General features: G+C 43.2%; 2 protein-coding genes across 4 annotated transcripts in view; both read right to left on the bottom strand.

Moving 5' to 3' along the window:
* The window catches only part of PIP5K1B (phosphatidylinositol-4-phosphate 5-kinase type 1 beta), a 299,598-nt gene that overhangs the window by 208,560 nt on the left and 76,334 nt on the right, over positions 1-14,704 (bottom strand). The window lies entirely within an intron of this gene.
* Positions 7,871-12,861, bottom strand: PABIR1 (PP2A Aalpha (PPP2R1A) and B55A (PPP2R2A) interacting phosphatase regulator 1). Its single transcript, XM_055310893.1, has one exon. It carries the CDS (start codon positions 12,737-12,739, stop codon positions 11,876-11,878), a length of 864 nt encoding a protein of 287 aa, XP_055166868.1. The 5' UTR covers positions 12,740-12,861; the 3' UTR covers positions 7,871-11,875.

Raw genomic sequence — 14,704 nt, forward strand, 5'->3', positions numbered from 1 at the left:
AAAAAAATAATCGGTCCCTAAATAAAACTCTAAGAGGACAATGAACTACTTAAAAAAAAAATTCACAGCACTCACTGAAGAGGAAAATGTCTCTGGGTTAAGAAACTGGGCCAAACGTACAGAAGTAATTGTGTCACGGGTGTGGAACTAAATTTCAATTTATAAGTGGAAAAAAGCCATCAAAAATAGATGACAAGGGAATAAAATGAATCAGACGAATTCATGAAGAAGTGAATCAGTAAGCCTTTAGCTTTTATAGTTTACTCACGTTCGGAGCAAAAACATTTACTTATAGATTTTTCCCCTCACAATAATGCAAACAAACAAAAAAACAAAAAGGAAAGAAAATTTTATTTTGCCCTGTTTTTCTTGCCCAGACTATAATCACATATATGTAAAGAGATGTTTCTTGGGAAATGCTTATAAACAATTGATCAGTAGGGACGATGACCCTACCTGGGTTCTTCTGTATCCTCAATGATCTGAAATAACTCACTCTCTTTCTTCAGCCAGGGGGTGGACTCCACTCTGGGGCCTGTGCCACTCTGATAGGGTTTCCAGCCCAGCGCTCCACAACAAGGACTCTCACCAAGCTGGCCTGTAACACCTGTGTTACTAAGTCAGCGCTCAGTGATCTGTCCTCATTTTACTAGTCAGATCAGGTGCGACTGACACACCTGGTCACTCCGTCTCCTTCCACACGGTCTCTGGGCCACCATATTCTCTTGATTTTCCTACCTCGTTGGCTGCCCCTTCTCGGGGTCTTCTTACTGTGACAGATTGCCCCACGGTTCAGTTCTTATCCTATTCTTGACACTCATTCATGTGACCCTTAGTGATTTCAAGTGTTCTCCTGATTCTACAAACCATTGACAGTTATTGGTAGATGATTCTCAAGAATGTATTTCCAGTCCAGCCCCTCTCCTGAACTCCAGACTCATATCTAACTGCTCACTTGACATCTCCAGTTGAATGTCTAATTAGGATCGTTTAAACATCTAAAACTGAACTACTAGTGCCCCTAACTCCACAACCCCAAGCCAAAAACAAAAATCTGACCACACTCATAAATTTCTGCATCTCGGGTGATGGTGGCTCCACTGTGCCAGTTGCTCAGATCCCCAGACCTTGCAATTATCCATTTCTCTCTCTCATGGCCATCTTAAATCTGTTGGCTCTACCTTCAAAATATAGAATGTAACCACTTCTTTCCACCTCCACTGCTACCACTTGCACCCAAACCACCACCATCTCTTACTTGGATTGCAGGTGGTGGCCCCCTTGCTTCTATACCTGCCCCTTAAAATCTACTGTATCATTGAAAAAGTGGTCCAACCATCCAACCAACCATCCATCCCTCCATCTATTTATTAAGACTTTATTTATTTGAGATGGAGAGAGAGAAGGAGGAACAGAGGGAGAAGCAGGCTCCCCACTGAGGAGGGAGCCCAACACGACCTGATCTCAGGATCCTGGGATCATGACCTGAGCTGAAGGCAGACACTCAACCAAATGAACCATTCAGGTGCCTCAAGAGTGTTGAGGCATTTAAACTTATAATGATCATGCCACTTCTAGGCTCAAAGCACTGCAATGGCTCTCCAGATCTCATAATCAAAGCCAATATCCTTCCATGGTACACGAGACCCTATGATATCTACACTTGCAACAATCCCTCCTCTGCCCACCTCTCTCAGCCCCTCTGACTACCTTACCCTTCAGTAATTCTGCTCCAGCCACTCTGACCTCCTCATTGCTCCTCACTCTACATGTTATGTAATTATTTATTATATTTGTGGTCATCCTTCCCAGTATTCTGTTAGAATGTAAGCACAACGTGTGCTCTACAAGGGCGTGAGTCTTTGTCTACTGATGTGCCTTAAAAGACAAGCCAGTATGAAGTGCATATAATAGATGCTCAAGTCAAAATTGCTCAAAAAGTGAATTTCTAGTCTCTTCGCATGCTATTGAGTGCTCAGTCACATGACTAGATTCCTTTCTCTTAAAAATAGCCTGTGCCAATTTTTCACCCATTTATCCATCCATTACTCATCTATTCCATGTAAACTCTAGCAATTAGAATGTGCTCTGCACAGATATTAGGGGCAGAAGTAAAAGGCTGAGCCCTTGCTTAAGCACATGGCAAAGAGACAAGAAACTGTACAAATATAAGCTGGTAAAACACTTAATAGAAGGAAGCACTGGGTTTTAACAGGATCAGAGGAAAGTCATCTAACTGGCTAGGGCTGGAGAGGCAGGGGCCATCAAGAAAGGCTTTCCAGAACATGTACCTCTTGGGTTAAGTTTTGAAGTAGTTAATGAAAGAAGGCTGGTAGAGACTGTAGAAAAAGGAGAGGTGAAGAGCCATTCTCAGTAGAGGACACAGCTTATCAAAACACAGCATATGGGAGCATGAAGCCCTGAGGAACCTCAGGTAGCTCATTAGAGTCCTAGAATTCCCAGGACATGTGGAGGGGGGAAATTCTGGTAGGAAGTAGTGTGGTAAAATGGAGCCCTAACAAAGACCCTACAGATAGGTTTAGAATTTTAATTCAGAGTTAGAAACTTAGTATAAATTGGTATGGTAAAGAGCTCCAAGACTTCTAATGCTTGACCCCAAGTAACCTGACAAGGATCATTATTATCATTTACTATCTTTTCAGAAGACTCAAAAGAAGAGAATATTAAAAGGAAGATGCTCAAAGAAATTCATAAACATATCTTGATTTAACTCCAAGTCCCAAAAGAACTGGAAGAAAGAGTACACAAAGGTCCACGAAGAAATGAGCATCAACGTCATGGTTTAGTCAACAAGGAGCTCCCAAGAGTCCAAGAGAAGGCTCCCACACCAAAAGAAATACCCAATTTCTCACTTGCCATTCCCTCCTCAACATCTCATATTTTTCCTTCCAGAAGATACCAACACTTACTAGCTACCGGTCTCTCCAGAGCTCCGGTAATCCTTCTGGCATTTCAAGAGTAAAATTGTTCTTTCTCTTTCAAGTAAGGGGGAGGGACTGCCTGAATCACAGGAATGGTTACTTCAACCAACCACCTGACTTTCTGAGGGGACAAAAGATCTTTCTCAATTGTCTTCTTTCACAACATGCCTTGCTAGCCAAGCCCTAGATGTTAGTTTGGCTCGGAAGACCACTGTAGGCAATTGGAAAAAAACCAGAACTACCCCTGGCATCGATACAGAACTGAACTTCCACGGGACAATAAAAGCAACAGGCTTTCTGTTTTCCAGTTGCAGTCATACTGCCTTAGAACCTGTTACTGATTTTCACATCTCCCTACATACTTATTCTAGAAGTTCAAAAAAGAGAAGTAGCTTTCAGGCACAAAGAGATCCTAGACACATATCCATTTCTCTTTTAGGGTAGCACTTGGAATCAGGAGAAAAGGAGAGGAAATCTAAAATGGGAAGAAAGCTCAATTATGACTCCCAAGTACACAGATCAAGGCTCATAAAGTAGGTCAGGCGTGTGCGCACGTGAATGCGTGTACGTTTGTGTACCTCAGATTGCATGTGCATGACACTTGAGTATTTGATGTTATCTCCTTAACCTCTCTCTGTTATAAAATCATTTTCACAAGATACACAACTAAAAGTCACCTTTGAAGTGATTTTTAAATACCTGCTGAACTTTGAAAATAACTAACCCTTTGGAACAAATTGCACTTTTGATGGTTTGTTTCAAAATGTCTAACGTAGGAACATGACACCATGAAACTTGAAGTCTAAGCACAAATTCTAAAATGTACTCAAAGCAAAGTTTTCCTCTTTTGGTCCTTTCATTCAACAGTGAAGTCATTTTCTAGGAGGTAAAGTTAAAAAATAATAAAGTTTCTCAGAGATTGCTCAATTGTTCTGAATTTAAATCTCTGCCCTCTGGGGAGAGTTCTTGTAGAAAAAGAAGACAAGCTTGTTATTAGGCAATAAAAGGGTTTGGATCCTTCTCTAAATCCTGCTGTTACTTTCCCTCTAAAAAAAAGATACATTTTTCCCCATTCAGTATAGGTTGCCTTGTCGGTTGATAGTCTCCTTCTGGGTGCAAAAGCTTTTTATTTTGGTATAGTCCTGATAGCTTAATTTTTGTTTTTGTTTCCCATGCCTGAGGAGACAGAGAAAATTGTTTCTACAGCTGATGTTGAACAGATTACTGCCTATGGTCTTTTTTGGTTTGCAAATGATGTATCTGAGAAGGGGTTAATATCCAAAATATATAAAGAACTTACACAGCTCAACACCAAAATAACATATAATCTGATTTTAAAATGGGCAAGGACCTGAATAGACATTTTCCCAAAGCAGACATACAAATGGACAATAGACACATGAAAAGATGTTCAACATCACCAGAATAATGGAAACCAAAATCACAATGAGGCATCACCTTAACACCTGTCAGAGTGGTTAGAATCAAAAAGACAAGAAATAGTGTTGGCGAAGATGTGGAGAAAAAGGAACCCTCATGTAATCTTGGTGGGAATGTAAATTGGTACGATCACTATGGAAAGCAGTATGGAGGCTCCTCAAAAATTTACAATTAGAATTATAACCCAGTAATTCCACCACTGGGTATTTACCCAAAGAAAACAAAAACACTAATTTGAAAGGATATATGCACCGCTGTTTATTTCAGTATTGTTTACAAAAACCAGATATGGAAACAGCCCAAATATCAATAGAAGAATGGATAAAGAAGACATGGTATGTATAATGGAATAGTACTCAGCTGCAAAAAAGAATAAGATCTTGCATCTGCAATGACATGGATGAGGGTATAATACTAAGTAAAACAAGTCAGAGAAAAATACCACATGATTTCACTCATATGTGGAATTTAAGAAACAAAACAGGGATCCCTGGGTGGCGCAGCGGTTTGGCGCCTGCCTTTGGCCCAGGGCGCGATCCTGGAGACTCGGGATCGAATCCCACGTCGGGCTCTCAGTGCATGGAGCCTGCTTCTCCCTCTGCCTATGCCTATGTCTCTGCCTCTCTCTCTCTCTCCCTGTGTGACTATCATAAATAAAAAAAAAAAAAAAAAAAGAAAGAAACAAAACACACAAAGAAACAGAAAAAAAAAAAAAAAAGCTCTTAAATACAGAGAACTGGTGGTTGCCAGAAGGGGGTGCGTGGGGTGATGAGTGAACTGGGTGATAGGGATTAAGAGTACACTTATTTTTTTTAAAAAAAATTTTATTTATCTGACAGAGAGAGAGCACACAAGAAGGCAGAGTAGTAGACAGAGGGAGAGGGAGACGCAGGCTCCCTGCTGAGCAGGATCCTAGGATCATGACCTGAGCTGAAGGCAGATGCTTAACCAACTGAACCACCCAGGCTCCCCAAAAGTACACTTATCTTGATGAGCACTGAGTAATGTACAGAATTGTTGAATCATACTGTACACCTGAAACTACTTTAACTCTATATTAATTATACTTCAATTAAAAAGAAAGGAAAAAACACGATACATTTTAAACCTACAGGGCTTTTTTTTTGGGGGGGGGGGGTCAAAATAGTCTTGCTTTTGTTTCCCTTGGAATGACAATCTAAGGGCAATCAAGGATACTGTTTAACTGGAATATATCATATACATATACTTTTAAGAAAATAGTCTAAAATTTGTATTTTGGTATTTATTTCAAATAGCAAATCAGTTTGAAAATATGTAAACCACAATTTATTTCTATACCAATTTAATTTTTCCTACTACTAAAGAAAACAATTCTTCTGAGAGCTTCCTTTAATTGTCTAAAATCATCCTTTTAAATAAACATATCATTTGATTCAACATATAAGTGGCAGCAAGAGCAGGCTGGAAAATAGACTTTATTTCAAATAAGGAAAAAGTCTGTTCTAAGAAAACGACAAAAAGACCTAAATTCAAAAGGAAAAAAAAAAAGAATAGACTTGAGAAAGTATACTTGGTTTTCTCATGTTAAATGGAAATAATCACAGCACCTACCCCACAAAACTGTCCTGAGAATAAAATGAACTCATATGTACAAAGCACTGGAAATAGTGTCTAGATGTTCAATTTAGTGCTCAAAAAATATTAGTGCTAATTATTACTAATTATTGTTACTGGCAATGGGTCATGTTATCAGGCCATCTTTTGCTTTCCCACTGGGGAAGGCAAGCAGTCTTGAAGGGATCAAATCTTTTAAAAATCTTGGCTATAAAGGATGATAGTCCTATTTCACAGGGGAAAAACAGCAAAAAACTGCTCCAGATTTCTCAAAGCCAGCAGCAAAGAGAAGGTAATTACAGAGGATCAGTGTTTCCAATCTGTGAAGGAAGAGTTATCACCTAAGAGAGAGAGGGAGATAAGGCTTGTTCTGCATTTTCCAGAGAGACAGCCTTGAATTTAACAATGGAAGTTACAGATGAACATGTCAGCTGAAAGAAAGACCCTCCGAAGTGGAAAACACTGATCTCATAAAAGGACAGGCTGCTCTGAAGGGTAGATAGCATACTGTCACTGAGCGTCAACACAGGAGTTTCCACCAGCCAAGGGGGATCAAGAAAGGCTTCCTTAGCCAGTCCCCGCTAAATGACAATCATGACAACCTCCCGGGTGATGACAGCTGACATTTCTATGGAAACTGCCTGGCACTGCTGGACTTTACGTATACTGACCCATGTAATCCTCTCCACCGCTGGGCTCCACAGCATGTGCTCCTAACTACTACAATACTCTGCCTGCCACCCACTTTTAGAAACTTGAGCAAGTTATTTAACCTCTCTCTGCCTCCACTCCCTCATTTGTAAAATGAGAATAATAGCATTTCTCTCTCAGATGATAGTGATGAAGAGTAAGTGAAATTGTTTAGTACCTAGAACAGTGTCTGACACATAACAAGTATTTTATATATAACTTTTTTTTAAAAAATAGAAAAGTCATTTCAACTTTAAAGACAATTTTCTACATGGATGGCAAGTTAGGGCAGGCATAAAGAACTGTGTTGGCTACAGGGAGCAATCTAGTTTTTTTTTTAATCATATAAGCGGAACTCAAGGCTTGCTGATTGAGGATTGATTCTCTAACAAAATCAAATTAGCCATGAAAAATATGGGCAAAACTGAAGCAGGAGTTCTGCATGAGATCCAATTCTCTGTATACTTTGTCACAGCTGATTTTAAGGCCTTGAGAAAGGGGGCCTCGTCCATCACTCACTGCTAACTTGTTACCATCCTCAAGGCCTTGGCCAGTAATTCAGCCACATTTTTAGCAGAATCTTTAATTGCTCCATACACTGGACTCAACCTAGATGTGCTTAACCAATTCTTTTTTTTAAACTTTATTTATTTATTCATGAGAGACAGAGAGAAAGAGAGGTAGAGACACAGGCAGAGGGAGAAGCAGGCTCCCCACAGGGAGCCCAATGTGGAACTCGATCCCAGGACCCTGGGATCACGACCTGAGCCGAACCCAGACGCTCAACCTCTGAGCCACCCAGGTGCTCCTGGCTTGACCAATTCTTAAACCAAGGTCAATCCAAACCACTTCTTTTGTATCTGTCATCCAACTGCAACCTCGCATCCAATGTGGCCTAGTAAACCTGCCTTTTGACCTTGAGTCACTGCTTTACAATTTTCATAAGGCAACATTAACTCTTTCTTTTGCTCAAGCTTTTAAATCTACTCCTGTCCACACTCAAATATCCTAGACTACTCAACAATTGAAAAAATAGGAGTAATCAGAAACAAATCCTTTCTACTTTAGATATACCTTCCTCCACACCCATCAACTCCTGCAACAGCAAATCAATTTAACATGTACTGATATCTTTGTTTGGGTCTTTTCACTCTTTCTGTTTTCAAAGAAAAAAAAATGCCTCCAGACCTCCTTTCCCAGGCTTTTTCTTTCTTTCTTTCTTTTTTTTTTTTTTTTTTTTAGATTTATTTATTCATGAGAGACACGTGGAGAGAGGCAGAGGGAGAAGCAGGCTCCACTGGGGAGCCTGATGCGGAACTTGATCCCAGGACCCCGAGCCATGACCTGAGTCAAAGGCAGACACTCAACCACTGAGCCACCCAGGTATCCCCTGACTCCTTCTTCTATACGCTGATGCTACCCTGGAAATGTAGTTTACATCACCTTCCTTGGTTTGTTGTTCTGGCAATGATTCCCATCTTCCACCTCTCTCTTGGACCTTCAAACTTTTTGTACTCCTCTATAAATGTGGCCGTAAGAAAAAAAAAAATCTTAGTCCTGTTTCCCTCATAAGCCTGGTCACTTTCCCCATCTTACTGCCAAATATTTAAGAGTGGTCTCTTCTATAGGTGTATGACCAGCTGAACTAACCTAATAAACCTGAATTACTGGAAGGCATCCTGATACAGGTTATTCTTGATTACAATCAATCTTTTAAGTACACTTAAAGGTTCTGATGTCCAGCAGTCGCAGATTTGGTGACCATTTTTTTCCATTTTCATGGTGTTTATAACAGACACAATAAAGGAAAATATACCACAGAGCTTTGTTATATAGAACAGACTGTACTTTAACTAAATGTTGATATGTGCACTGGGACTTTCAGCAGAGTTTATAGCTTATCAATACTCATATCTTACAAATGTTTTTTGAAGGATAGTTCTCACGTGACCTAAGCCCTTACAGTCTACAAAGTAATGACTAAGTTTATGAACAATAATATGACAATGTAAATGGTCTACATAAACTCTTAGAGCCTCACCTGATTTAAAATTTACCACCTATATAGAAAAATAAGCTTATGGATGTGAAGGTTTCCCTGTACCTTCAGAGAAAATGATCTGGTAAGAGGATCTAATATGGGAGAGAAGATGATGTATTTAATGAGAAGGAAGCAAGCCAGTGAGGGTGGGGTACAGAAAACAAGAAGGAGGGGCAAGGGTCAGATCCCCCAGGGCCTCCCGGGCCAGAATTAGTATTTTGGTATACCACAAACATAACAGGAAGCAAATGAAAAGCCTTAAGCTGGGCGATGGAAGATCAGATATGCAATTTTAAGAGGATTACTTTAGCTGCTGTATGGAGAATGAATGGACAGCCTACCAGAGACAGTGTGAGAGGGAGAGGTGGGAATTACGCTAGAAGTCTCGGAGGGAAATGAATGGTAGCCTGGGTTGGGGTGGCAACAGAGATGAAAACAAAGTAATAGATTCTGGAAGAGAAAATCACTAAGACTTGGAGAAGATTCGGAGGAAAGAAAAGGAAGAGAGATGTCAAGGGTGTGGTGGTTCCTGAATTTATATACATATATACATGAAAATGAGGGGTAAAACATCTTATACAGTATATCTTGAATTAACAGAAATTAGCAACGGGAAGGGAAGATGAATTTTACATAGTAAAAGGCAGACTTGCATTTTTTACTATATAGGTATCTGCATTGTTTAAATACTTTTATAATCAGCAGGTATACATTCTTTCATAGTTAAATTAACATGCAATAAAAAAAGAAACAAAGCACTTGCCTGGCTGAAAAGGACAGGAATGGCATTTTAGGGGAAAAGAACAATCCATCCAAAGGCACAAACACATGAAAGTACATGGCATATTTAAAGAATATCAAGTAGTCTAGTGTTTGCAGAGTAAGAAGGAAGGATGTGTGTCGGGGTAGGATGAGCAGGGCTGTGAAGCTGTTTTACAATATGCCCAGTTCACGAAGGACAGTATTATATGCCAGGTTACAGAAAGCATTCCCTACACCGTGGGAAATGAGGATGCACATCGAGTTTTCAAGCGGGAGGGGGGGGGGAAATCAAGTTTATATTTCAGAAAGATCACTTTAGAGGTGGGGTGAAGACCAGGCCAGAGGGGAGGTGGGAAATCACTTAGGCTGGAACCTAAGCTGAATCAGAGGCAACAGAAGCAGTGAAGGGGAGAGGTCTCAGGTTCACTTCAGTAGACGGGACTGAGTGATCACGCTGGATGTGACAGGGAAAAAGGGAAAGTCAAAAACGCTTTCTATGGTTTCTCGTTTAGAAAATCAGCGAGCACATCAATTTAGGTAACTCAAGAACAGGTTCGATGAAAAGCTACTAACTTTTGTTTTGGAGATGCTGAGGTTACAGTACGTCTGGAAGCAGATCAAGGTACCCAACAGGAAGTTGGACATACAGGTTTGAACTGGAGGAACAAGGTCAGGACTGGCACACATGAACTATTACCCAGAACAGAGAATTTTAAGCCTGTGGACACAATCTTACCCTCAACATAGTTTCATTGAACTCTTAAGGCAACTTTCAAAAGTTGACTAGTTCCATTTATTCTCGTAGTTGTAAAAAAATTCCACATAATTGTTAAAGTCTCTGTAGGCAGTTACTTAAAGAAAGCCGGAGCTTTTTGTCTTGGTCTCTTTTATTTCTTCCCCTTTTTTTGTCTGCCATTCTTTCTATCTATCTAGTAAAGGAAGATATAGGAAGGTATAATATAAAAACATTTGTTATTAAATATTTTCATATTTTGTCTTAGTTGTAAAAGGCAAAGAAAAGAACATTTCACAATTCTACCTTTAACAAAATCTAAGTTAAATAACGATTTACCTATGTGACTCTCCACTGATTTTTTTTTTTTCTCTTGCAAGTCACTGACCCTTAATCAACTGGCATCCCCAAGGCAGTCAAATCCAGCTGTGGCTTTAACTACACAGGTTCCTGCAACAATTCCACAGTTCTGTTGTTGCTCACTGTCGGAAATCCAAGTCACACTGTACCTCTGTCTAACCGATGATGCCCTAGTTTGGTGGGAGGTGGAGAGGAAGGACCTGTTGGCAAGGAAACAGCCGCTTCCTTCCTGAGCCAGGGAAAACCAGGAAGGTAACAGATGGGCAGAGCAGAAAAGCAGCCAAAAGTTGCTCTGGCTCCTTGTTGGCAGGGATTTTCACTGAGGCACAATTGGATATTTTAAAGCATATCAATGATTGAGAGATTTTTATCTGCCTGGGTGCTCTGGTGAAGTTCAACAGGGCTTCCCACATTCTCTACATCTGAGAAACTTTTAAGTTTTCAGTGGTACAAAGGACCTGGTCTCAGCCTATGTACAGTGGGCTAAGACTGCAAGGCACTGTCCCATGTCCCTTCAGGATTATACCCAAGAGAATGCACTTTCTGGTCTAGAAAAAATTTTTAAACTTTTCTGTAGTTATATTGGCATGACTTATTAGAATTACTATTAAAACTTCTTTAGAAAATGCGTTTGTTTACTTTTATATAGTTAATTTAAAAAGACTTGTTGCAAACTTTTATATTTTGTTTTTATCATTCCCCCCTTGCAGCCACTTGTGTACCCAGAAAATTAAATATCCGAGGATTCCTGGGTAAAATAGATGACCACTGGATCACTATGTTATAACTAACATATTTTTAAAAACCGCTGTAAGTAACTAGGTTATCCTCCATCAAATAGAAATTAGCAACCACTGGAAAAATAACATTAAAAATTAGTGTGGGCATGAAATATGGAATTTTAAAACATCAGTTTACTATACTGATTAATTCAACATTTATATTTGCATCAGAACTTAATAATCCCATAAATAAATAGAGCTCTCGATTATTTTAAAAAATCAAGGGATAACATATGTATTTAAACATATTAGCAGCATAAAGACGTATGCTTCAACACACTTATTGGAAAACGTCTGAAAATATCACTACACTGAATTCAAGGGCACCCGCAGGAACCTGACATAAGTTCTCTAGAGTAACAACATCTCAGGAAATTAAAAAAAAAAAAAAAAAAAAGAGGAAAGGGTCGAATAGGAAATAGCCTCAAATTAATTGACAAAGTTCAGTGCTTGCTCCAACTTGATTTTTCTCTCCATTGCAAAAAAAAACAAAAACAGAAAACAACGAGTCTCGGGATGGGAGGGTGAATCACTTAGATGAAAGTTCATCTACTGGAATAAATGGAGAGGCCGCTTGGGCAGGCGACACAGGAGAGTCGGTGGTAGTGCTGACTTTCGCTGGTGAGTTACAAGAAGATCCGGCGCTGCTGCTGTTTCCGTCAAGGGTATCAGACGATACACACACGCCAGGATCTGACAGCTGTGCAACGTCAGAAGAAAGCATGTTGGTGATGCCCTGGAAAAACCTCTTTGGCTGATACTCAGTTTCCATTTCACATTTTCTTTTCAGTGGTCCAAGAACACTTGGTCTAATGCAATTGATGGGACTCTGGCTTCTCCGGGTAGTAAACCGAGTCGTTGGGCTGGGAATAGGGCTCGGAGGCAATCCATTGCTACTCACAAAACTTTGCAAGGATGGTGAGAAGCACTGCTTCCCGATCCCCCGGGTGGGTGAGGGCGCTGGTGACACCGGGATGAAATCGATGCGCTTCGGGGAGGCGGACTTCTCGGCGTCGTTGTCACTCAGGCTGAAACTTTCCTCCCAGGAGTGGCTTATCTGCATGGCGTTCTGCACCTCGCGCTCGTGGACGGTCTCTCGGTTGATGAGGTCCATGCCCTCCTCCTGCTTGATCTGGTGCAAGCGGCTGCTGTGCATGCGGACCGGGGAGGCCGGCAGCAGCAGGCCGTGGCGGTTCGGGAACGTCGTGCTGTTCCGCCGGGCGCTCGGCGCCTCGGCCTGGAACACCGGCGAAGTGTCACTGAGGCCGTGGATCAGGGGGGCGCTGTTAGACCTCCGGAGGCCCCCGCCCGCGCCGCTGCCGCCGCCCTCCGCCGGGCTCCCGCCAGCACCCGGAGGCAACTCCAGGTCTAGCTCCATCTTCTCCTGAGCCATGTCGGGGGCAGGGAGGCGGGGGCGGCGCTCAGAGACCTGGGATTCCCATTCCCCGCGGTCCAGGGCCAGGGCCACCGCCGCCGCCGCCGCCGCCGCCGCCGCCAATCTGTCAGCGGGCTCGTCCTCTTGCGCATGCGTGCCCCTCCGCGCAGGCGCCGTGAGACTTCTCTCCCCGCGGCGCCTGCTTAATGCGTCATAGCCCGAGGGGGAGGGGCGCCGAGTGGTCCGGCGGCGGCCGTTCAGCCCTTCTCTTCCGCGATTAGCTGCTACTACCGAGCCGCAAGCTCGCGGCGACGCGGCTTCCGAAGGTTACCATAGTCCCCGGAGTCTGGGTGTAGCAGAGCAGAGCTCTGAAAGAGAGGCGGGTGGCGATGTGGGGGCCGTACGAAGGGGAGCGGAGCTTGGCCTAAGCAGGGAGGGCTTCCCTGAGGAAGGGGCCGTCTCCTGACCTTCGGAGGACACGGAACGGGCGCGGGCTGCGGGGCTGCGGGGCGTCCAGGAAGGGGAAGAAGCCTGGTGGCCGGCGGGAGCCAGCAGGGGGGCGGGGCTGGCCTGCCGGAGGGGGAGGTGGTGGCCCGGGCGGCCAGAGGCTGGCCCTGATCCTAAGAACAATGAAAGCTCGGGGGCGGGGGGGGGGAGGGGGGGTCAAGGAAAGGGTGTTCTCCCCGCAGCGAAGCTTGCAGGCTGCTGTCTGCAGAGAATGGGGTCGTTGGGAGAGGAGAAGCAACAGGAGGGAGGCCGGAGGAGAGGCAGTCCTGGAAGCAGGGGTGGGGGGTGAGGGGGGGGGGTGCTGTTGAGGCCCGGGAGTGAAAGCCAGCCTGTCCCTGGATCCCTCTTAATCTAGTCCCGTTTCTTTCTTTTTTTTCCCTGTATTATTCTATTTTTTTTATTTATGATAGTCACAGAGAGAGACAGGCAGAGAGACAGGCAGAGGGAGAAGCAGGCTCCATGCACCGGGAGCCCGACGTGGGATTCGATCCCGGGTCTCCAGGATCAGGACCTGGGCCAAAGGCAGGCGCCAAACCGCTGCGCCACCCAGGGATCCCCTCTAGTCCCGTTTCCAGCACGAGCATGTGTGCTCCAAGATCATCTTCATTCCCTACGAGGGTTTAAACGAAGGCAAAAAGTAAGAGGGCTTCACGCTCTAAAAACACAACGCTCAGCTTAGGTAATTAAATTTTGGTATCTCATGAAAATCACGGTTTGGGGTTTTTTGTTTGTTTGTTTGTTTTGTTTTTGCATACCTACTATGCACTAATAAGCACTGGTAGGAAGGAGGCCCTAATAGGAGGGCATTTCATTTCTGCTGCAAGGAAAGAGAGAGATGAATAAATAAAGCTGTTTTCAGATCGTGGTAAACCTTAGGAAAGGGGGGGGAAAGGATGATGTGATAGAGCACTACTGATAGAAAGGGGGGGCGGGCAATTAGGACGGAGATCTAAATTCCAGATGCAAGTCACGCTGACATCAGGGGGATGCATACTCTAAGCACAGAAGACAGCACGTGCTAATAAAGCCCTAGACAGATGTCAGTTTGGTGAGCTGGCGCCAAGAGAAGAAAGGGCAGCTGAAACCCAAGGGGGGGGCGGTGAGTGGTTGTGAGGGCGCAGAAGAGTCTGGATCTCTCATCCCAAGTACAATGAAAAGCCACTGGGGAGTTTAAAGCAGGAGAGTGGTGTTACCTGGTTTAGGTTTTAAAGATCGCTTGGGCTGGGTGGGAATTAGGCTGAAAGTTGGCAAGGGTGGGAGCAGAGAGGCCGATTAGGAACCGACCGCCAAGGCGCAGGCAGAGGATCCGGCTAGGGTTGCAGCCGCGGTGACAAGGAGAAGTAGAACCAACAGGACAGGCCTCAGATGGGTTGGATTTAGATGATGAAATGAACAGGCCATTCAAAGGCAACTCCTAGGTTTCCTGCTTCCCCTGGATACACAGCATGGTCATTTACGGAGATAGGGATGGAGTGG

Source organism: Nyctereutes procyonoides, unplaced genomic scaffold, assembly GCF_905146905.1.
Source record: "Nyctereutes procyonoides isolate TBG_1078 unplaced genomic scaffold, NYPRO_anot_genome, whole genome shotgun sequence".
In the NCBI taxonomy this organism is placed as follows: domain Eukaryota; kingdom Metazoa; phylum Chordata; class Mammalia; order Carnivora; family Canidae; genus Nyctereutes; species Nyctereutes procyonoides.